We start from the raw sequence: 24,055 nt of genomic DNA on the forward strand, positions 1-24,055 counted from the left end.
GAGTTTTTATTATAGCAGCTTACCTGAGAATATAAAAGAAGAAGTGCAGTTGTATATTTTTATGTAAGATGCATTACTATAGAATCATTATACCGCATTATGCAGGAAAGACTTCTGGGAAAGTCGGGCATGATGTTCAGGGTGCTTCCCATAGAGGGCAGCATAACAGAGGCACTGTCTCCCTGTTTACATCTTGGGAGACAGATTTGCATATTCGTCCTATAGAATCAGTGTGTTCCATTTTATGAAAAATGTATTTGGGTAGCAAAAAGGTATGAATGTTTCTTATAACTTCTGTCTTAAAGGGGTTGTCCCATCACAAGGATCCTATCTATACTGCTTGTTAATGTGGATGTAAGACTTTTCCTAAATACATTGCTTCAGCAAAACTGCTTTGTTTGTCCACTATCTTACTTTATTCAATTCATTGTTGACACAGCCCTGACTTATCTGCACAAAAGTCAAGTGATGTATCTGCTGCTCTCAGGGGGGAGGGAGGAGGGGCTAAGTGCAGGGAGCGAGCCTGTGTATCTAGCTATTCCTGTGTCTACACCATGTGACCTAGCTCCCTGCTCTCAGATAGGGGAGAGGAGCTGCTTTCATTTCTTCTGTTCTCTCAGTTATCAAGCTAGCGAATTCAATTGTGTTCATTATGGAGGAGACAGGCAGACTCTGTATGTAACACAGAATGGAGTTGCTGCTGCCTGTACTTCATAGTCCAATATGTGCGGGCGGAGCTACATGCTAATTTGGGGGCGGAGCTAAACGGCAGGTTGCTTGTGAAACCCCGCCCACCAAATGATGCAAGAAACCAGGAAGAAAGAAGATTTTACAGCAGTGAAGACTGGTGAGTATGCGACGTGGGAATACCCCTTTAATCATCTTAAGTGAGTCCACTAAATCTCCATGGAAAGATATGATTGATAAAAATGGAAGGGAAATGGAGTGTGGCTTGGACGCCTACAAAGAAACATACAGGGTCAGACACGTATAGATGCAACCAGGTCTCTTATCAATCTCATTTTCTGTTATTTATTACTTCTTTAGCTATTTTGCCTTATATCTGTCATTACTTCTATAGGCCATTGTTTTAACCTTTTGTATGCAATGTACCTTTGTATATTAAATGCTAAGATTGATACATTTGTCCTTGTTGCCTTAAGTTACCCACAACCTCAAAAAAGAAAAGTATTGCTTGGCTCAATCCTCCTATTTTATTTCTATAACTATTTTGCCTTATATCTATGTCATTGTTTTTTTTAACCATTTTAGTGATTACTGTACTTTTAAACTGCAGATTACGGTAAAAGTTAAGATTAATAAGTTTGTCCTTGTTGCCTTAAGTTATCCATAACCTCAGTGAGAAAGAATTACTTGGCGGTGTTAATCCTTTGAATGACAGTTTGATAAAAGTTAATCTGTTTTATGCCTGAGAGCATTATGTGTATGTGTGTACATGTGCATTGTCATCTCATCGACACATTGACACCTTGTGTATTAACATTTCATCAACCATAACTATGGGTACTGGCAGAATTGTGTGTGAGTTCATGGAGTGGGAATGGAAAACTGATTACCCCCATCACTGTTATATCCAGAGTAACGTGCCTAGAAAGTATCAGCCGCATCTGTTAAAGGCTGCAAAGTGATGAAAGGTTCCCTTTAACTGTTAAATTGCTAGTGGTGTAAAGGTATCATACCTGGCTTCATTCTTCTGCCCTATGTGTATTACGGAGACCATAGAGATTAGTGCAAAAAAGAAGAAAGAGGACCTAACACAAATGGCACTCTGGATCTCACATTGGGGCAATATGTTTATGGTACCAGTCAGTGGCATAACTAGGAATGGCGGGGCCCTGTTGCGAACTTTCAACATGCCCCCCACCCCGACACCAAAGACCTCGACCATCCCCCTCCTCCGCATCCCTGCGCGCTCTACTATGCCCCATAACGGCCCCTGCACACAGTATTATACCCCATAGTGGCCCCTGCAAACAGTATTATGTCCCATAGTGTCCCCTGCACACAGTATTATACCCCATAGTGGCCCCTGCACACAGTATTATGTCCCTCAGTGGCCCCTGCACACATTATTATGTCCCTTAGTGGCCCCTACACACAGTATTATGTCCCATAGTGGCCCCTGCACACTCTATTATGTCCCTCAGTGGCCCCTACACACAGTATTATCCCCCATAGTGGCCCCTGCACAAAGTATTATGCCCCATAGCGGACACTCATAAACAATTATTATACTCTGGGGTCTTTTCAGACCCCAGAGTATAATAATCAAGAGACCCAGGGGGGAGAAAAACATTAAAAAAAACCACTGTTACTCACCTATCTCCTGGCTCTGCTGCAGTCCTCCACTGTCAGCCTCCACTGTAGTCCATCTTCAATGACGTCAGACGTCAAATGAAACAATTGTTGTACTCTGGGGTCTTTTCAGACCCCAGAGTATAATAATCGGAGACCCAGGGGGGATAAAAAATTTTAAAAAAACACGGTTACCCATCTCCCAGCTCCGCTGCTGTCGGCCACTGCTGTAGTCCATCTTCTATGACATCAGACGTCACATCACCCGGGACGCAGGCCGGGGTCATGTGACGTCAGATGACTAGGCCTGAAGCCTGCCCGAATCGTGGAGAGGCAATTAACAGTGTTTTTTATGTTTCTTACCTCTCCCAGGCCTCCGATCATTATACTCTGGGGTCTGAAAAGACCCTCGAGTATAATGATAGTGTTTGTGGGGCCCGCGGTGCTGCCAGGATTGGTAAGAAAATAGGGCCCGTTACCGGCTGGAGTAACTCCAGCCGGTAATGGCCTATTAAAGAAAAAACAAACAAAAAAAAAACGCAGCGATAGCGGCTGTCGCCGGGCCCTGTGGCAGCTGCCTCTGCTGCTACGACGGTAGTTACGCCACTGGTACCAGTTCTGGATATAGAACTTTTGCAGACCCTCTATTTTCTGACTGCAAAATGTAATTTTGTAGAAAAATGAATCGTAGATGTTGAAGGACACACATTCATTTATTTTAGAGGCGTTGCAGTTCACCTTCAGTTTGACCTGTTCAAAATTGTATTTATGTACTTGCAATATGACTTATGGTATAAGCCTAATTTTGTTCATTTTCTGAGGGCTTCTGACAGCATCTCTAAAAAATACATGAAATAATTCACTGTTGATTTAATCATTTTATAGAGCTGGAGACTGACCAACTCTATCAGGATTTGCTGCAAGCCTTTTCCATAGAGACTATTGATTCTGCCACTTATGATATAAAATAGTAAAAACAATAAGAATTAGATTTTCAGACTGGTCTGCAGAAATATTACACCAGAGTATCCACTATGGCTACCTACCTATAACCCAACTCCTAAGTGGTCAAAACTTCACTCGTGAAAGAGAAGAATATATAGGTAGATATACAGACCTATGTTTTAGTACAATACTACCTTAAATGAGTGGGAAACTGTGGACGTTGCATCGGGGCCCCTTATGCATGACAAGGCCCAATAACCACAGTCACATAAAGGTATTGCAGTTTAGCATTACATTCCCTGCACTGTGATCTTATCCCTGAACTATGGCGTCACTCTATGTTATTTCTGTGCTTTTATCCTCTGTGTTGTGACATCATCACAGTAAATATGTCTGTGCTTTGACATCACTATATGCATGACTGTTGTAATATGATGCTTTAATATCACTGTGGTCACATCAATAAGTTCATTAATCCTGTCCCAGTTCTGTGATATGACTATGCAATACTGTGACGTCACTATGGACATTATTTCATTACTGTGATATCACTTATTCCAATACTCTGACATCACTACGAATTTTACTCTAATACTCTGACATCACTATGCACATTATTTCCATACTGTGACATCACTGTGTCATAATTCTTTCCTATAAATGAACGGTCTTTATTATTGTCACACTACTATAAAGGTTACCCAAACTTGTTGCATCAGTGCGTGTAGAAACACATGACTGATTGCTATTCCAATTTCATGTTCATTATCCCTAGTTAATTTGTGGGCACGTTACAGATTTGCATAGGGTCTAAGAATCTCAAGCAACATCTTCGCTACAAATTTAGTAGGAAAGTATTGTAAATGCAAATACATTAGACTGAAAAAGATGCAAAGTCACTTAGGAGCTTATATCTCACTCTTTATCTATACAGTAGGCCATGTAACAGGCACCCATAGGAGGTACCACTTATATCAGGAGATCCTCCTAAGTGCACTGGACTAAATACTTGGTTACAACTCAAAGCACATTCTATATTTTCTCAGAGGCTGAACACCATAGATCCCCAAGGTTCACCTACTGGCTTTGTATAGAACTTGATGTCCTGTTATCTGCTTTGGCTTGAACCTCATTGTCTTCTTGTATATAGAGATGAGCGAATAGTATTTGATCGAATACCCCCCTTTGCATAGTTATTGGTGTACTCGGTTGAATACCATGCGGTAAATATTCAATGCCCCTCCCACCTTCCCTGGCGCTTTTTTTTTTTTTTTTTTTTTTTTTTTACAACAATAACTATGCAGGGGAGGTATTCGATTGAAACTACTCGCTGATCTCTACTTGTCCTCCTACTAATATAATATTAAAATGTGAAAGTTTGGATGTTTGTTCCTCAATCACGCAAAAACGGCTGAACGGATTTGAATGAAATTTGGCACATAGATGGCTTGTAACCTGGATTAAAACAAAGGCTACCTTTTATCCCAGTAAATGACATGGCTTCACGACTGTTATGAATTTATGTTCACATACTATATTACACTGCTCTTGCCAACAGCTTATTTCATTCAGGTCTGTTATCACTGTATGTAAACACTCAGCTCATTATATGGCGTTCCAGTGAGCTGCTGAGATGCCAGAACAATCACAGGCACGGCATGAGTTCAGCAGCAGGACAGCTTGACAGCTGCTGAAATGCTGGAGCAGGCAAACCATCGATGGCAGCAATTTGCTGAATATAGGCGGATCATCGACACCAACAACACGCAGACGAAGTCGCGGGCAGAGGCTAGTATATTATAATATCATACTTTTTTGCAAATAGAGCACATCATTTAACGCCATTCATTTGCTCACATGTTAAAGGTATTCAACCATTTTATTAAGGGATCTAAATGACTTCACTTCGAGGTCAGGGGGGTCTAACTGCAGGGGCCCAAAAAAAACAACAACAATGTGGTCTATTGTACAACCATACAAGTATGGAGGGCTGGATTGTAGTACTTGGACATGACCTTGACAAGTGTTGGAGTCTCTAAATCAAAATTCAGAACAGGGTGTTGAACCTAAATATCCTTCATTCTACCAATTTTGAGAATCAAGATGGTTAGATTCTTATCAATACATGGGGCACCACATAGACAAACATTGTCACTGTGCTAAAGTGGAAAAGCATCTTTAAGAAGATCTGCAACCTCCTGCTCACCTAGCGCATGTCTGAATAATGTTATATACAGATCTAAAGGCTCTATGACTTCCAAAACTTTGATGTCTCTTCAGTAGTTTAAGCAGAGACCACAACAGTAATGTGAACAAGGTAGGCATGTTTGTATTGGATTACCTTTCTAGATCAGTCTGTAATTACTAGGCTGTCCATTTCTGAAGAATCGATTTCTGATGGACTGAAATTGAAGTCTCTTGGGGACAGACCCTCTTTAAGACCATTAATAATAGCCATTGGTTGTGTGATGGAAAATTTTCCAAACATTTGATCTCGACCATTGCCTTCCGCACATATGTCACAATCAGTCAACAAACAAGCAAATGGACATTTACCTTTTGATTGTATCCTTTATGCAGACATGTGAATAATGATGTTGCGGAGTACCAATCATTACTCCATGTAAATAGAGCTAAATATGTGTCAGCCGAATTGATACCTAGCAAAAAATCTTGTAACGTGATAGAACCCCAAAACCTTCTGCAGATATCAAAAAGAGATTAGAGCCCCTGCTCTCCAAATGTTGAGTAACCAGGTACTGCATCATAACAGGTGCTGCTTTAAAGAAGACCTTTTACCACCTCCAGTGTCTCCAGCTCTGTGTCATCCAATATGTTCCACTCCACTGATTCTGGTGCAGTTGGACCATTTTCTCCAACTCCCACTGCTCCCGAGCAATCATTTTGGTTATGTTCTACACAATTACCCTCTTTGCTGTCAGGTGGGCAGTCCCTGACTGTTTTCTCCAGCCCAGGACTACCTATATGACAGTCTAGAGCAGGGGTGCCCAATACGTCGATCGCGATCTACCGGTCGATCGCAAAGGACGTATGGGTCGATCGTGGGATGCAGCCAGGGATCTCCGGTGTCTGCTTGTTCACAGTGCAGGCTGAGAGTCGACTCTCAGCCTGCGCTGTGAACAAGCACTCCGAACACTTGCAAGCCGGGCAGCAGCAGCTCCAGGGGATGACGCGCTCCCCGCACTTAGGGATGGAGGGGGCCGGGGTGCTGCTTGTTCACAGCGCAGGCTGAGAGTCATCTCCGGATACTGTCAGGCGGAGCTGCCGCAGCCCCAGCCTGCCAGTGTCCAGAGATAACTCTCAGCCTGCGCTGTGAACAAGCAGACACCGGGGATCCCTGGGCGGCCACAGAACGCCACTGTCTCCTGCTCTCACGCTCCGCCCGCCCCCGCCCACATGCATGGCCCCGCCCACAGGCCCACCCCAACCCCGCCCACAAGAAGTGGGTAGTAGATCTTTTGCCTTGGTCAGTTTATAAAGTAGCTCACATGCTGAAAAAGTGTGAGCACCCCTGGTCTAGAGCATAATTGTGCTGAAAATAAGAGAAACGATAGCTTAGGAATGGTGGGGGCTAGAGAAAAAAATCCCATTGTACAAGAATCAGTGGAGCCTATGGAAGGATGGAAAGAGTAGGAGTTGGTGAAAGGTCCTCTTTATAAAGGTAATACCCGTTATGAATGAACTTTCCCACAAAGTAAACATCATCTTCTATTAATTATAAGCTAGTGTCTTACCTTGCTTTATCTGGTGTTCTTCAAAATTGCCTCCAATTTCAGTTTCGGTCACAAGTTCTTTAATAAAATTGGAAGGGAACATGCCGGTCTTTCCGTTGAGGATTCCTTCCCACCAGCCTTCCTCCACCTTCAGAAACCAACAAACAGTAAGAGGTTAGTTAATGGGACTTTTTCCACTATATTATCTATGAAATCTAAATATATTAGTTAAAAGTGGATATATTAGTCACCGACACAGCGTAGGACAATTACTGTTCAGACAACTACAGTACAAGTAGTGATACTAATGAGGCATGAAGGAAAAAAGTTACGCATAAGTAATTCTGTCCTTTTACCCTTATTTCTACGTTCCACAAGAATTACTGAAAAAAATGGAAGATCACTTTGACGACACTAAAAAAGGAAATGGCAGAAAAGGGACAGGTAAAATTCTGGTATAGTCTATCAATCTATTTTGATCTCTTTGTTAGCTTCATTAAAGCATATCCCTGGTGGAAAAATAAAAGTGCTTATGAACTTAGGCGTCATGTGCAGTACATTTGTGAGACCTTTCAATTAATAAGAGCAGACATCTCCTTCTTAATATTTTTATAGGGGAATTGCTAGAGCAGCAATTCCCCAATAGCTGCTGATGAACCCTGGGGGGAAAGGGACACAATAGACAGTGAGCCCTAAGCTGAAACCCACCCACTGTCCCTTTCTGCTTGCCGGTCCTATCCTAAGCAATAGGCGACAACTGGTCGACAGGCCCTTCCTATATATAAGTGACAACACAGAACGAAGACAAGACAAACAATAAGAAAGGGAGGTCAGCTAGCCAAAGGTCCGGTAACAGTCGAGCAACGCAGTACAGAATCATAATCCAAGAGAATAGTCACAAGGAAGCCCAGGGTCAGAGATCAGCAATAGAATAGTAGCAGAAAAAGGAGCTGAACAGGGACAAAGTCTAAGGATAGAGTCACAATAGCCAGCAGGCCTGTGTGGGCGAATGGCCTGTATATAGTAAACCAAAGATCCACCCTAGGCTTGACTGGAAGACAGGCTGTCAGTCAAACGAGCAAGGCTAGAATTAACTATTTGATGAACAGAGGGAAACAAGGTGCAGGAGATGGGTGTGGTGGAAATTCAATTACAGAGATAGGTAATAGAGCAATGTTCACACAGTGCAATTTAAAAAAGACTCAATATGTACACGCCTCCTGCACCGCAACGTGCGAGCGGAGGGTGTCGCAGAGACCAGAACAGGCAGAGACATTACAATTTTACAGAAAGTTGCTATTATCGCCTGCTCTGCTACAGATACAGCGGAGATCCAACATACTGGCATCCCTTTCTTCTTAGCATACTCCTATTATCACATTGCAGAGGCTGCTGTAATCACATGACGTTATGAGCTAGCAAATTTTTATTAATTTCTATCAATTTTCTATGAATACATTTCCTATTAATCCATTTTATGTAGCTGCTTATTGTTGCAGGTAAATCTTTACTAAATATTCACACAGCATTCACCAGTCGTAGCCTCTCCAACATACTAGCATTGCTTGCCATATCCCTATTATCACATAAAGACTATGGGCATGAATCATTGCAGAGGCTGCAGTAATCACATGACTATATGAACTTGCAAATTTCCCTACATCTTCCGTACATAAATTACATATGTTTTGGTAAAGTATTCGAGATATTTTAGTTAAATTTACTTCTTTCTCTTTATATATTAATGTGTTCTTCGTTCTTTTATTCACAGGGAATAAAAAAGAGCTACAGTAATTCCAGCTTCTCTCTATTTCTCCCACATTCATATGTATGGAGTGTGAATGAATAGAATGAAGCTAACAAACTGCATAATGAAGCCATGTTCTTGATTAGAAACCTTAAGTTTCATACTGAGATGCAAATACTGAGAGGTTTTTAAGTGGATTTAATAATTTTTACTGGTGCGGCAGAAAATAATGGAAATCAAAAGTATAACTATAGCGTACCAAAGCATTACCATCACAGAAAGCTGCTGTAGGCTGGAAGAACATCTAAAAGACATGTAATGATAACTTACATATAATAATGCCAATAATGGTGATAATAAATTAGCATTTTTAATCTTAGGCTCTTACAAGATCCATAGACTAAATACTGCAGATATATCTGGTTATACGGAACAAGGTACGCATAAAAGCCAATTGTGGATACTTCAATAAGCCCCATCATACAACATAAGATGTGCACCCCTGGATTTTGGTGCTATGCCAAGAGACTGTCTTACCTACCGGAAATGGGACAATAACTTACAACGTGTGTATTCGCCACAGATTATGTCTAACATCTGTGAAGAGAAAAGTCCTGAAAGGAGGACTTCTGTATAAAATCAGTAGAAACCAGATGGGTAAAAATGGGTGCCGTATATACTCGAGTATAAACCGACCCGAATATAGGCCGAGACCCCTAATTTTACCACAAAAAAACTGGGAAAACTTATTGACTCAAGTATAAGCCGAGGGGGGGGGGGCAAATCCACCATTGCAGATAAAAAGTCTGGTCATGTGCATTGCAGCTTAGTAACTCCATGGGGATCATAGCAATAGCAGTTAACCCCATCATGTCCCTCACATTAACCCCCTGTGTGCCTTACTGACATATGGAGGTAATTAGGCATCTTCATAATTAAGGTCCTTCATTAGTACCCTCATGTGTCTCACATATTAGTAACCCTTATATGGGGCACACAGGGGTTAATGTGAGGGACATGATGGGGTTAACTGCTATTAATGTGAGGCACATGGAGTTACTGAAACTAAATTAATAACCCCAAATGCCTGGCATTAATAGGCAGAGTAACTAAAGGAAGGTCCCTGTGTGTGTCACGTTACTGCAGCTTCCTCTCCTCCATACAACAGACATCTTCCATAAGACACAATGAATCCCGGCCACTCATCTGCAGGGTAGATGCTAAATCCTAGTGGGCTAAAGGACCTCTGATGACGTCATGACCATGTGATCGGACTCTGGTGTGGGCGGAGCTACTAGGATTTACACTCAACCTTATCTGCAGATGTTACATACCAGTGGCTACAGGACCTTTGATGACATCACAGTCACGTGACCTCATGACAAGCCAATCACAGAGCAGTAGCACTAAAGGACCTCCCCCTTCCAGTTTTCTGTGCTCCGTGGACCCTGACTCGTGTATAAGCCGAGGAGAGATTTATCAGCATGAAAAATGTGCTGAAAAAGTCGGCTTATACTCGAGTATATACGGCAATGCTTTTTTAGTGGACAGCCTTTCGGTTTTTTGGCTCCGGAACAATGGAGAGCCGAATGCTAGTATGAACAGGCTGCCAGGAATTTTTTATTTTTTTGCTATAATGTTTATCTGTAAATTGCATACATAGTTGTTATCTTCTCCAATGGTTGCTCAATTCATTCTACAATAGATACTCACCTAGTCTTAGGCTTGGTTCACACTAGCGTTGGCTCTCCGTACAGCAATTTCGTTCCCCTCTCCTCTTGAAAAATGTGGAAAGAAAAACCCTGCAAGCAGCACTTTTCTCACCGCTTTTTCGGGTGGAAACCATGCAGACCCTATTACAGTCTATGGGGTCCACAAGTTTCCACAGGTAATTGCTTTTCTAAGTGGATTAGGTTTCCGTTTGGGGGGTCCGCAGGGGGAATCCCGAACACAGATGTTCACCTAGCCTTAGTCATATTTCTATTTTCTATCTTTTCACATATTAAGATGACGTCCCTGATCAATGAAGCATTGCTTTCCAGATCTTGTTTCAGAGAATTGTTGCCGCTTTAACACAGGCGATGACAAATAATTCATAAAACATATTACTTTTGCTCAATTGGAAATATGAAAGTTATCACAGCTGTTATTGGCACAAAACACAATTCAAGGCCCATAAAACAGAGCTTCTGGTTTCTCTAATATCGTTTTTCTGACATGTGCAAAATTGATAGCATATTGTGCGCGCTCTAAAAATATTATATAACATACACAGCGGAGAGAAGGTGACAGCTGCCAAAGAACACCACGTAGATGGGGCAGTCATATAGTCACGCCGCGTACGGGTCTTCTGAGACGTTCCTTCAACACCACTTAGATAAAATTGTAGCTTGGTAGTCACTTATCACCAAATGTAAGATAAACGTCAAATTGTCTTTTTTTCTGTTTTTGAAATTTATTTCAGTAAAAATAAAATGAAATACTGTAAGCGTGAAAAAGGCTCCTTTACGTTTTTTTTACTGTTCTACGTAGATTAGGCATTGTGCTCATGCAAATTCATTAAAGGGTTACTCCCATCAGCATTAGGGTACGATCACATGGAGGAATAGGTCGCAGAAACCTTTGCCGCCTTGTGAACATTCCGCGCAGCTAGCCGCAACGGGACGCCGAAGCACAAGGAAAAAACACAGAACAGACACCGAGCAAACTTATAGTGTAGTGAATGCTAATCCTCAAATGAGATGTCACAAAGTATAGGGTGTAGTCGACCAGATGGCCTCTCACCTGTTATGGTTGTGAATTACGTTCACAACCACGTAAGGAGTTTGACACATACACACAGGTGGAGGGAGCAGCACGTCCTGCCAACACTGGTTGTCCAAAGACGAGCCGGGAGAGGAACAGTGGAAGGAAAGGAGCAGTGATGACAGCGCTCTCGGGTCAAAGCGGAACGTAGTTGAAGTTTTATTGGAATGATATCGTTCCAATAAAACTTCAACTACGCTCCACTTTGACCTGAGAGCGCTGTCATCACTGCTCCTTTCCTTCCACAGTATGCAGAATCGGCATTCCGTCACCGCATCGCGCTTCTGATTATGCCCGAATGAATGGGCCTGAGCAGGAGCGTGTCTCAATCCGCGGACGCCATGGCTGATTCAGCCGCGCAATCCATAGCAAGATAGGTCATCTCGCTTCTTTTTTCCGCTACTAGTTGTTAGAAAAAAAAAATCAGCGGCTCCCATTGAAGTCATTGTGAGCCGTTTTTGTAGGCAGATTTTGAGGCGGATTCCGCATGTAAAAAGCTCTGTGTTTCCTAGTCCTAACTGCTTCATCGGTTTATGGCCATAGAGCTTTTTTTCTACTCCTACATGGAACTATTATTATTATTGGTTTGGGAGAAATTTTGGACCTGACAGACTCCCTTTAGTTATGACTAGAGTTGAGCGAGTAGTATTTGATCAAGTAGGTATTCGAACCAATACTACAGTATTCAAAATACTCGTACTCGTTCGAATACTAACGCTATTTGCAGTAAAGATTCGATTCAGAACGAGCGTTGATTTGCCGAATGCTGTAAAGCATTCAGCAAATCACCGCTGGTTCTGCAGCAGGCTCGTCCTTGCTAGTCGGGAGAGCTGGCAGCTTGCTGTTATGAGGGAGTTGACTTTTTCTCATCAGAATGCATTGACCAGCGTTGATTGGCTAGTGTACAGCATTTGACCAATCAACGCTGGTTCTGCCGAAGGCTCGTCTGTGAGGAGGCGAAGTCCAAGATCGGACCGCAATGGAGATTGCCTGGGTCCGATCTTAGACTCTGCATCTCACAGACGAGCCTCCGGCAGAACAAGCGTTGATTGGCCGAATACTGTGCACTGGCCAATCAACTCTGGTCTATTCATTCCTATGAGAAAAAGTAAGCTCCCTCGTAACAGCAAGCTGCCAGCTCTCCCGATTAGCAAGGACGAGCCTGCTGCAGAACTAGCGTTTGATTTGCCGAATGCTATACACTGTATAGCATTCGGCCAATCAACGCTGGCTCTGAATTGAATCTTTACTGTGAATAGCGATAGTATTCGAACGAGTATGAGTATTTCGAATACCGTAGTATTCGTTCAAATATCTACTCGATTGAATACTACTCGCTCATCTCTAATCACTATCACTATACTCGAGAGCAGGATATGACAAAGACAGGTCTGCTGCACTACTAGGCCAATTGCATCTAGTAAGAATATTGTAAGCCCTCGCGGGCAGGAACCTCTACCCCACCGTGCCAGTCGGTCACTGTTAGTTTTATATCTACCTGTATATTTTGTGTACTGTATGTAACCCCTAAATGTAAAGCACCATGCAATTAATGGTGCTATATAAATAAATAATAATAATGATAATAATATTGTATTCGTGCAAAGAGCAATCCCTTCACCTCTTTCCATCGATCTCACGACTTGTTTTTGTTTTTTTGCATAAAGCTCTAGGTATTCCATTTTTACAGGTAATATTTCCATATACTTTACTCACTATCATTAAATCACAGATATGCCCGGCCCTCTGATATGGAAATCCTGCACTTTGTAGCCGCTTTCCTCACTTCCCCATTTTATTAATTCAGAATTCTGTAATGCGGTATTTATAAACAGTGTTTCGGAAATCGTCAGCTACGAAGAAATTCTCCATTAGCTAAATCTCAAAAGGCCTTTTGAGCCTGGAAGAACATGGTATATTAAGTGGATCGCATTCCCCGCTCGCTGCTGATCTGGCCATGAGACGACCAGCCTGTAATTTGACACACAGATTGTAAGGTCATAGGCTGCCACTAACTACGGCTGCCTGGCAAGTTACCTAGTATTTAGCCTGTCACATAGCAAGCCATTGCAGCGTACGCCTACCACTGTGACACTGAGCCCATTATCCACCTTTCTCTGTGTACACTGTGTACAGTTCTTACAGATGTAACAAATAGCGCTGGATATAACCGAGCATGCAGAGAGGAGCTGTCCGCTCGCCTGGCACATCTCTTGTAACCATTTCATGACTGGGCCATTCCCTCTGCTTCATGACCAGACACATTTTCAGTTTCGAATATATATATATATATATATATATATATATATATATATATATATATATATATATATACACACACACACACACACACATATAAACACTTTAAGATTATTAATATTTTTTGCTGACATAATTATGGGAGGATTACAGATCCCTAGTACCGTATATACTCGAGTATAAGCCGAATTTTCAGCACAGTTTTTGTACTCAAGTCAAGCAAAAAAAAATGACTATGAAACACATACACATTAGGTATCCCTGTGTCTGACAGTGCCCGGTCTACTGAATATAGGGGATCTGCAGTGCTCCTGTTCCGTCGGGAAGGGGTTAATAGGAGCACTGCCGATACCCTATATTCAGCCAGACTGAATTCCAGAAAAACCCAGTCCTCAAGCTCAGGGAAGGGGCAGACAGACAACCAAAACACCCCCTCCCCTTCCCCAGCAACTACTGCACCCAAAAACTACGACCATTTCAATTTTTGAAATTTTCCAGTAACTGCTGCATCCCCCCCCCCCCCCTCCCCCTCTCGGCTTATGCTCAAGTCAATAAGTTTTGCCAGTTTTTTTGTGGTAAAATTAGGAGCCTCGGCTTATATTCAGGTCGGCTTATACTCGAGTATATACGGTATATACTACAGATCTGATCTGGGATCTAAAAAACCCAACAGCTTATTCAGTTCCCTGCAGGATCACATGACCACTGGTCCAGGAGGAAACTGCATAATGGTGGCATCCATAGTTGTATATAAAGTGCTCATTGAGTCCTGTGTGTACAGTGACTGGTAAGGCAGGTACAGTAGTAAACCACGCCCGCCTTCTCTTTGGGAAGTCCATCGGTCCCCATTCCTCCAGCTGTATCTACATGCAATCTCATGCACCTGATAACTCTTAGAGATGAGCGAACACTAAAATGTTCGAGGTTCGAAATTCGATTCGAACAGCCGCTCACTGTTCGAGTGTTCGAATGGGTTTCGAACCCCATTATAGTCTATGGGGAACATAAACTCGTTAAGGGGGAAACCCAAATTCGTGTCTGGAGGGTCACCAAGTCCACTATGACACCCCAGGAAATGATACCAACACCCTGGAATGACACTGGGACAGCAGGGGAAGCATGTCTGGGGGCATAAAAGTCACTTTATTTCATGGAAATCCCTGTCAGTTTGCGATTTTCGCAAGCTAACTTTTCCCCATAGAAATGCATTGGCCAGTGCTGATTGGCCAGAGTACGGAACTCGACCAATCAGCGCTGGCTCTGCTGGAGGAGGCGGAGTCTAAGATAGCTCCACACCAGTCTCCATTCAGGTCCGACCTTAGACTCCGCCTCCTCCGGCAGAGCCAGCGCTGATTGGCCGAAGGCTGGCCAATGCATTCCTATGCGAATGCAGACTTAGCAGTGCTGAGTCAGTTTTGCTCAACTACACATCTGATGCACACTCGGCACTGCTACATCAGATGTAGCAATCTGATGTAGCAGAGCCGAGGGTGCACTAGAACCCCTGTGCAAACTCAGTTCACGCTAATAGAATGCATTGGCCAGCGCTGATTGGCCAATGCATTCTATTAGCCCGATGAAGTAGAGCTGAATGTGTGTGCTAAGCACACACATTCAGCACTGCTTCATCAAGCCAATACAATGCATTAGCCAGTGCTGATTGGCCAGAGTACGGAATTCGGCCAATCAGCGCTGGCTCTGCTGGAGGAGGCGGAGTCTAAGGTCGGACCTGAATGGAGACTGGTGTGGAGCGATCTTAGACTCCGCCTCCTCCAGCAGAGCCAGCGCTGATTGGCCGAATTCCGTACTCTGGCCAATCAGCACTGGCTAATGCATTGTATTGGCGTGATGAAGCAGTGCTGAATGTGTGTGCTTAGCACACACATTCAGCTCTACTTCATCGGGCTAATAGAATGCATTGGCCAGCGCTGATTGGCCGAATTCCGTACTCTGGCCAATCAGTGCTGGCCAATGCATTCTATTAGCTTGATGAAGCAGAGTGTGCACAAGGGTTCAAGCGCACCCTCGGCTCTGATGTAGCAGAGCCGAGGCTGCACAAGGGTTCAAGCGCACCCTCGGCTCTGATGTAGGAGAGCCGAGGGTGCACTTGAACCCTTGTGCAGCCTCGGCTCTGCTACATCAGAGCCGAGGGTGCGCTTGAACCCTTGTGCACACTCTGCTTCATCAAGCTAATAGAATGCATTGGCCAGCGCTGATTGGCCAATGTATTCTATTAGCCTGATGAAGTAGAGCTGAATGTGTGTGCTAAGCACACACATTCAGCTCTACTTCATCGGGCTAATAGAATGCATTGGCCAGCGCTGATTGGCCAGAGTACGGAACTCGACCAATCAGCGCTGGCTCTGCTGGAGGAGGCGGAGTCTAAGATCGCTCCACACCAGTCTCCATTCAGGTCCGACCTTAGACTCCGCCTCCTCCAGCAGAGCCAGCGCTGATTGGCCGAATTCCGTACTCTGGCCAATCAGCACTGGCTAATGCATTGTATTGGCGTGATGAAGCAGTGCTGAATGTGTGTGCTTAGCACACACATTCAGCTCTACTTCATCGGGCTAATAGAATGCATTGGCCAATCAGCGCTGGCCAATGCATTCTATTAGCGTGAACTGAGTTTGCACAGGGGTTCTAGTGCACCCTCGGCTCTGCTACATCAGATTGCTACATCTGATGTAGCAGTGCCGAGTGTGCATCAGATGTGTAGTTGAGCAAAACTGACTCAGCACTGCTAAGTCTCTGCATTCGCATAGGAATGCATTGGCCAGCCTTCGGCCAATCAGCGCTGGCTCTGCCGGAGGAGGCGGAGTCTAAGGTCGGACCTGAATGGAGACTGGTGTGGAGCGATCTTAGACTCCGCCTCCTCCAGCAGAGCCAGCGCTGATTGGTCGAGTTCCGTACTCTGGCCAATCAGCGCTGGCCAATGCATTCTATTAGCCCGATGAAGTAGAGCTGAATGTGTGTGCTTAGCACACACATTCAGCTCTACTTCATAAGGCTAATAGAATACATTGGCCAATCAGCGCTGGCCAATGCATTCTATTAGCTTGATGAAGCAGAGTGTGCACAAGGGTTCAAGCGCACCCTCGGCTCTGATGTAGCAGAGCTGAGGGTGCACAAGGGTTCAAGTGCACCCTCGGCTCTCCTACATCAGAGCCGAGGGTGCGCTTGAACCCTTGTGCAGCCTCGGCTCTGCTACATCAGAGCCGAGGGTGCGCTTGAACCCTTGTGCACACTCTGCTTCATCAAGCTAATAGAATGCATTGGCCAGCACTGATTGGCCAGAGTACGGAATTCGGCCAATCAGCGCTGGCCAATGCATCCCTATGGGAAAAAGTTTATCTCACAAAAATCACAATTACACACCCGATAGAGCCCCAAAAAGTTATTTTTAATAACATTCCCCCCTAAATAAAGGTTATCCCTAGCTATCCCTGCCTGTACAGCTATCCCTGTCTCATAGTCACAAAGTTCACATTCTCATATGACCCGGATTTGAAATCCACTATTCGTCTAAAATGGAGGTCACCTGATTTCGGCAGCCAATGACTTTTTCCAATTTTTTTCAATGCCCCCAGTGTCGTAGTTCCTGTCCCACCTCCCCTGCGCTGTTATTGGTGCAAAAAAGGCGCCAGGGAAGGTGGGAGGGGAATCGAATTTTGGCGCACTTTACCACGTGGTGTTCGATTCGATTCGAACATGGCGAACACCCTGATATCCGATCGAACATGTGTTCGATAGAACACTGTTCGCTCATCTCTAATAACTCTACAAGGACATACCAGTATGCCGACCACCCAAATATATATTGTCAATGGGCAGTCGACACGAGGTTATTCAGCTTCCAAAAATTGTCTGCATATACATCCACAGCAATACTCCCTTTTACAGCTTTGGCTTTATCTTCCTTACTGCTCCTTGTATCACTGTTATTTCCATGCAGTGAATCTGTGGATAAACTACATTTCCCATGATTCATCTGCCTGCTCTCACTCTGTGTACCCTCCCTTCTCCACTGTCCCCTGCAATGAAATCACAGGTAACAAATCACTTCCAAATCCAAGGTCATGTGTTGCTGTGGCATTTAGTTTGCTGGATGCACTGCTCACAGGGAGGGATAGTAAGCTTGTAAACCAAATTTTGGCTGTTGCTCAGTGCCAAAACGTTACTTTTATATCTGTACTTTTTACTCATACTTTACTTTTTAAATAAACTACTTAATTTTTACTACAGCAGCGCTTTTTTAAAGTCCTTTTTTATCTACAAAAATTTCTTCAACAATGTGATCTCTGCACTGTGCCATTCTTCTGTTCTTGAACCTAGGAAGCATACAGAAATTGACAACTGGGTGTTACTTGGAGTGTTTCCGTACAAAACAATCAATGTATTGTCAATATATTCTTAACATTCTAGATGGAATAACAGAAGAATGACACAACAAAGAGATCTAAGAAATGTCATATTATAAGGTGTATAAGAGTGTCAGAATAACTGGAATTGGTCAGATCGGATATTCACTTCATTATGCTGTATGAAATAAGATGGCGTTGTAGCCTTCACTATTATACTGAGGTATAGAACAACCTGTCAGACTGAAGCATGTCTCTGCCCCACTCCATGTCAGGGCTGATAAGAGAAACATCAGGCACATCCGTGGGTGGAGCAGAATGTTTTGTAATACAGATTATTGCAGCTCTGCAAATATTTAGGTCACATTTCCTTGCAGAAGAATGATTTCAGGTTGTTTTTAGAGACTCTTTTTAGTCTGTAAATATATGTAGGTGGATGGCGGCTGAAGGGAAGAACACTGGGGGATGTTGCTATGTGTCTTTATGCAATTGGTACATGTAAAACATTCTGATATGATATATAGTTATACATACTGTATATATATATATATATATATATATATATATATATATATCATAACTAGTATAACTCTTCTAATGTGATAAGTGAACAGTGGTTACAGGGGCATCTCTTATTCTCTCTGAAAGTTGCTGACATTGCTACAGTACAGTATATAGAGGAGGCAGAGAGCAGTGTACATGAAGGAGCTGTCTCCTGGGCACTCTTGACACTGGGGGCATTATTAGCGGATTTCTCAAGTTATGTTTACCCTGGTCTCCCTGTCCTCCATAAAGCGTTGTCAAAACTAAAACTAATGGCTTTCTGCAGTTGTGCAGCTCTAACTGGTATACAAATATACTGTACTGTATGTGTGTCAGCGTGTGTGTGTAATAAAATATATATATATATACACAAATATTAATATTACACAGCCCTTGGATCTTATATATATATATATATATATATATATATATATATATATTTATAATGTAGATTGTGAGCCCCACATAGAGCTCACAATGTACATTTTTCCCTATCAGTATGTCTTTTTTTGGAATATGGGATGGAAATCCATGCAAACACGGGGAGAACATAAAAACTCCTTGCAGATGGTTTTCTGCCCTTGGCGGGATTTGAACACCAGGACTCCAGCGCAGCAAGGCTGCAGTGCTAACCACTGAGCCACCGTGTGGCCCCCCCCCTTGGATCTTATATTGATTTTATGTTAAGAGTTTTGTAGTCGGCCTCCGTGATCACTTCGCCAGAGCTGATGGTCTGCACTGAGATCAGTACTTGTGGCGTGCGGTCTGTCCGTGCGTGGCTGTCACTCCCAACCATACCCCACACGTGATCGCACAGGAACAACAGCTTTGCAGATGTTAGCACTAATAATGTACAAGTGTGGCGTCAGCCGATAAGGGGTTAATCTAATATCAGTGGCTATCAATTCTTACTAAATCTCAGTATGTTTTGTAAGAAGTTCTCTTCTATAGCTTTGTACTGTCAGGCAGGCGTTCCTCACCATCCAGCGATGACACTGAGGTGTAAGGCCAGCCCCTCTGACAGAGCAGTGATATCGGTGGCGAAACGAACAGCACCAATATCACTGCAACCGGGCACATACCAGCAACGTTCATGTTTCTAGGGGTATATAATATCGCCCATGTCAGAGAACATGAAAGGTCCCATTTGAAGGTTAATGCTTTCTGTCTTAGAGTGGAAGCTGTGCTGTAAATCTAGTTTCCCTGTCTCACTCCAGTGCACCAGAGGGCAGGAGTAATACATTTATGATGCTCAAAATGTCAGACATCAAAGGAAATCAGACCGGAGATCAAAGACGTTCATCCAGCCCTTGTGACTTGAGGGTGACCTATTGGTCCCCCGTGGCTTATGGGACCAGTGACCCCTATAGTTACGTAGGTGAGTAGGGTCCCTTTAGTTAACATGATTATAGTCTATATTATGAGTAAGAGAGTGAATAAAGGAATTCCTGTATTTTGTGTAATGTTTAGCTAGATGCCCTTTAAATCAGTAAGTCACATGCTTTCTAAAATATATATATATATATATATATATATATATATATATATATATTCTGAGCAAGTTGAACAGAAGTTTAGTAGCAACTTGAAAAGGTCTTTATGTGAGTGACATAAAACCCACACATCAGTAACTCCATGTGAACGCCTACATATATGGCACACTAAGAATAAAAATAGTAAAGTCATTTTTCTCAATATACTCCCACCATTCACAATTAACATAAAAGAAGAGCGAATAAAAGAAAAGATGTTTTCTTTCTCTTCCCCGGGGGCCATACATTCTGTGTGGTCTCAGCTCTTCCACTCAACCAACATGTCATTTTTAATTGCTGAAATCTTAACAAACATGGACGATAATGATAACTCTTTTATATCGCACTACAAACTCAACGACTCTAGCTGGCGATTTCCTAACTGGGATTATCTGGAAATAGATAGGACTCTGTGGGGGAATTTATCATTATTGAGGTGCACGTCTGACCTCTCTTGCGCCAAACATGCGCCTCATCCACCACACTCTCCGAATGTGCGGGGTAGGAACTGGGGTAGGCCAAGGTGAAGACGCTCTGGCCCAACATTCTGCGTCAGGACTTGTGACAGATTTATGAAGAGGCTACTACCTCTTTGTTAATCTCTTGGTACCTGCCCCAGTTGGACCATTTATTAAGAATGACGTGCAACATGTTAATCTACTGTATGCGTGCTACCATTAGAATAAGCAGCAGAAAACGAATAATGTGACTAGGAAATCCTGACCTCATGGGAATAATCTCACGATCAATTACCATAAGCAGCAAAGTAGTGAGAAACAGAAAGTGGCCTTTAATAAATTCCTAAAAGCCAAGAAATCATAACCAAGAAGGTGAAAAAAAATTCCAAACCAACAACCAAAGCAAAACCATAAACTGTCAGCAGGCAAGCATTACTCAGGCTGCCACCAAATCTGCAAAGTCGTGGAACTATTGGGATAAACATGTCTAAAGAAGTCAGGAGAGGGCTGAATAGGAATTCCTCATAATGCAGCTGTGGTGTGCAAGAACATTGTCTCTACATGTGCCTCAAGCAGATGACTCTGTTTGAGGAGATCTTTGTCCTCCTCCTCCTCCTCCTCCTCCTCTCTCCATGGAGTTCTACTCTACAGATTTGATCATTGGCATCTGTGTCTGCTCTCATTGACTCTAAAGTAAAGAACATGAAGGACGCTGTTTTTCGTCATGTTTCTTTACATTTGCACAGGAAGAAAAATTACTGAAGACTTTTTCTTCTGTCAGCAAGATAAATTAATTCAGATAGACAGCCAATAAAAGGAGCTCCTTCTGTATCTGTCATGTAATGTCCATTGCTCTCATCCTGTGATGGTTGAAAGCAACACACACTGAATAACAGTAGTGGGAACCCAGCCTAACAAGGCCACCAACTGGACTCCTTATCCACAATGACCTGGAATTAAAGTGTAACTAAACTTTTGGACAATTTTTGATTTTCTGGCAGTATTTGTGTCATTAATACATTTTGTGATATACTTTATTAATACATTTTGGCTCCTTTCTGTGAAATCCTGCATCTTTATATTCTTTCCCTTCTTCTCTATTGAGAGTTGGTCCGTGCATCACACTGTATATGGTGTAGGGGCTTGTGTGTGTAGTGCAGGGAAAATTGGGGGGCAGAGAGGGTCACTTCAAAGAGTCATATCTTGGACATTATAAAACATAGAAACTTGCTTTTGGTGATGGTTGCAGTGCTACCTATAATATTTGCAGAGTAATCTCTGGTTGAAGTCACAGTCTGGATTGGGATATCTAGAAGGAGCTGTACGTGCAAAGTTTAGCTTTAAAATCAATAAAATACAAGTTATACTAAATATTATATATATATATATATATATATATATATATATATATATATATATACACACACACACACACTATAAATAAATGTACATATATATAGATATATATATATATATCCTCTCTATTGCATTCTGGCCATTGTAAGCCAATGGCTGGTCAGGTAATGGAGGGGGTGTATATCTCACCCAGACTACTAAGATGGGTGAGATGAGAAAACCCCCCAAAAAAAACATTTCTCAGCAGATAACTATTGTCTTCTGAGGGATATTTGAGAGTTCCGGTTACTGGGCTGGATTTTTAGGAATGGCAGGTAGGTTGGTAGTGGGACCTGTCATTCCACCCCCCCTCCAGTCCACACTTTGGGGATGATCCGGCAGCGACTCAGCTGCAGAGAGTCTGCTCATCAAGGAGACTTAAGAAGTTTCTCCAGCAGCAGACTGGAGGCAGAGTTTGGCTGGAGATCTGACAGAGAGGTCATATTTTTGGGGCTGTGTCCTGAATGATTTTACTGGCTTTTGGATTTCTGTTATTCAAGGTGAGGTAACCTATTCTATGTTTAGTTAGAGCCTAGCCGGGCAGGTATTTATTTTTGTATTGTTTCCTTTTGTTGCTGCACTACCTTTTTGAGTGAAAATAAAACTCTACCTTTGTTTTGGACTAAAAGAAACTGGATTGGTGTATCTATGCCACCCCACCTAGCAACCCCAGACCCTGACACCATATAAAGGACAAGAGGTTCCCTTTAAACCCTAAGGGCTAGTTCACACGTAGGCAAAGGGGCGGATTTTGACAGCGGATTTCGCTTCAAAATCCGCCCCTTTACAATGGTGGTCTATGTAGACCACCGGGCTTTTTTTTCCGCTAGCGGCGGGCTGCTACTAGCGGAGAAAAGAAAGGACATGCCCTTTCTTCAGGCGGAAGCCGCGCGGCTTCCGCCCCCGGCAGCTCCCTCCTATGTCGGCTCATTCATTTGAGCCGACAGCGGAGGGGAAAGCCGCGACCGCGATGGTCGCGGCAGGCAGGTTTTGACAAGAGAGAGACGCGGCTCACCACGTCTCTCTCGGTGTCAAAACCCGCACGGGCAGTTCATGTGTGAACTGACCCTAAATCTTACTGGCTCCCCAGAAATTAAAACTTTATCCCTTGAACTAAAATGGATCCTTTTGAAGATCAGCATTGCTATAGTGGAGTGGCATATATTGTATGTGACATATATCACGCTACTGAACAGGTGACAGCTTAATGGTCTGGAAATAAGTAGTTAGTCATTGCTTAATGTAACACAACAAAATTATAGATAAAATACTTGAACCACATAAGCTCATGGGAAGAATATACAAATCTGACTTCCATGATGTAATTAGGAAGCCAGTGCCTCAGTCATGCACACCAATAGAGGGCGCTGACTGAGAATGTGCAAGTCTATCTTCCATGATGTAATTAGGAAGACAGAGTCTCAGACAAGCAAACCAATAGAGGGCGCTCCCTTTAACATCATGCCAACCTAATATATATATATATATATATATATATATATATATATATATATATATATATATATATATATTCTACAAAAATATTGCCATGCAGCACAAGCAAATCCACATGGATACATTTCTTAAACATAACATCCAGACCTATTAATACAGGCACCTACTTCTCCGAGTACTTCAATGATCTCTCCAACTTTGAGTTCAAGTTCATCTTCGTTCTGAGGAATATAACTGAAGGCCACTTGGCATCTCCTCCGCCTCGTTCGCTCACCTGTCAACATGAAGATAATGAGGAAAGGTAAAAATATATTTCTAACACAAGCCAGATGACAAACCTAGATCATATATCCAACCCTAACCTGGCTATCGGTTGGGCTCTTTGTCGTTCGGGTGCCCTGTAGGACCCATAAGATGGAGAGCCTTGCTCAAGTGTCAACATAGTCTTAGTGACTACTACTTAGTTCCCCTGGCATCTCCATCTACTATGAACTACAAGAACATT

General features: G+C 42.9%; 1 protein-coding gene across 1 annotated transcript in view; it reads right to left on the bottom strand.

Moving 5' to 3' along the window:
* SH3KBP1 (SH3 domain containing kinase binding protein 1) overlaps window positions 1–24,055 on the bottom strand; it is a 283,844-nt gene that overhangs the window by 106,301 nt on the left and 153,488 nt on the right. The window contains exons 4-5 of the mRNA XM_075263613.1: window positions 23,718–23,824; window positions 7,017–7,143 (exon numbers count right to left, since the gene is read on the bottom strand). Of these exons, the coding sequence (XP_075119714.1) occupies window positions 7,017–7,143; window positions 23,718–23,824 (234 nt within the window). The remainder of the gene's footprint in view (window positions 1–7,016; window positions 7,144–23,717; window positions 23,825–24,055) is intronic.

Source organism: Leptodactylus fuscus, chromosome 2 (assembly GCF_031893055.1).
Source record: "Leptodactylus fuscus isolate aLepFus1 chromosome 2, aLepFus1.hap2, whole genome shotgun sequence".
Lineage (NCBI taxonomy): Eukaryota > Metazoa > Chordata > Amphibia > Anura > Leptodactylidae > Leptodactylus > Leptodactylus fuscus.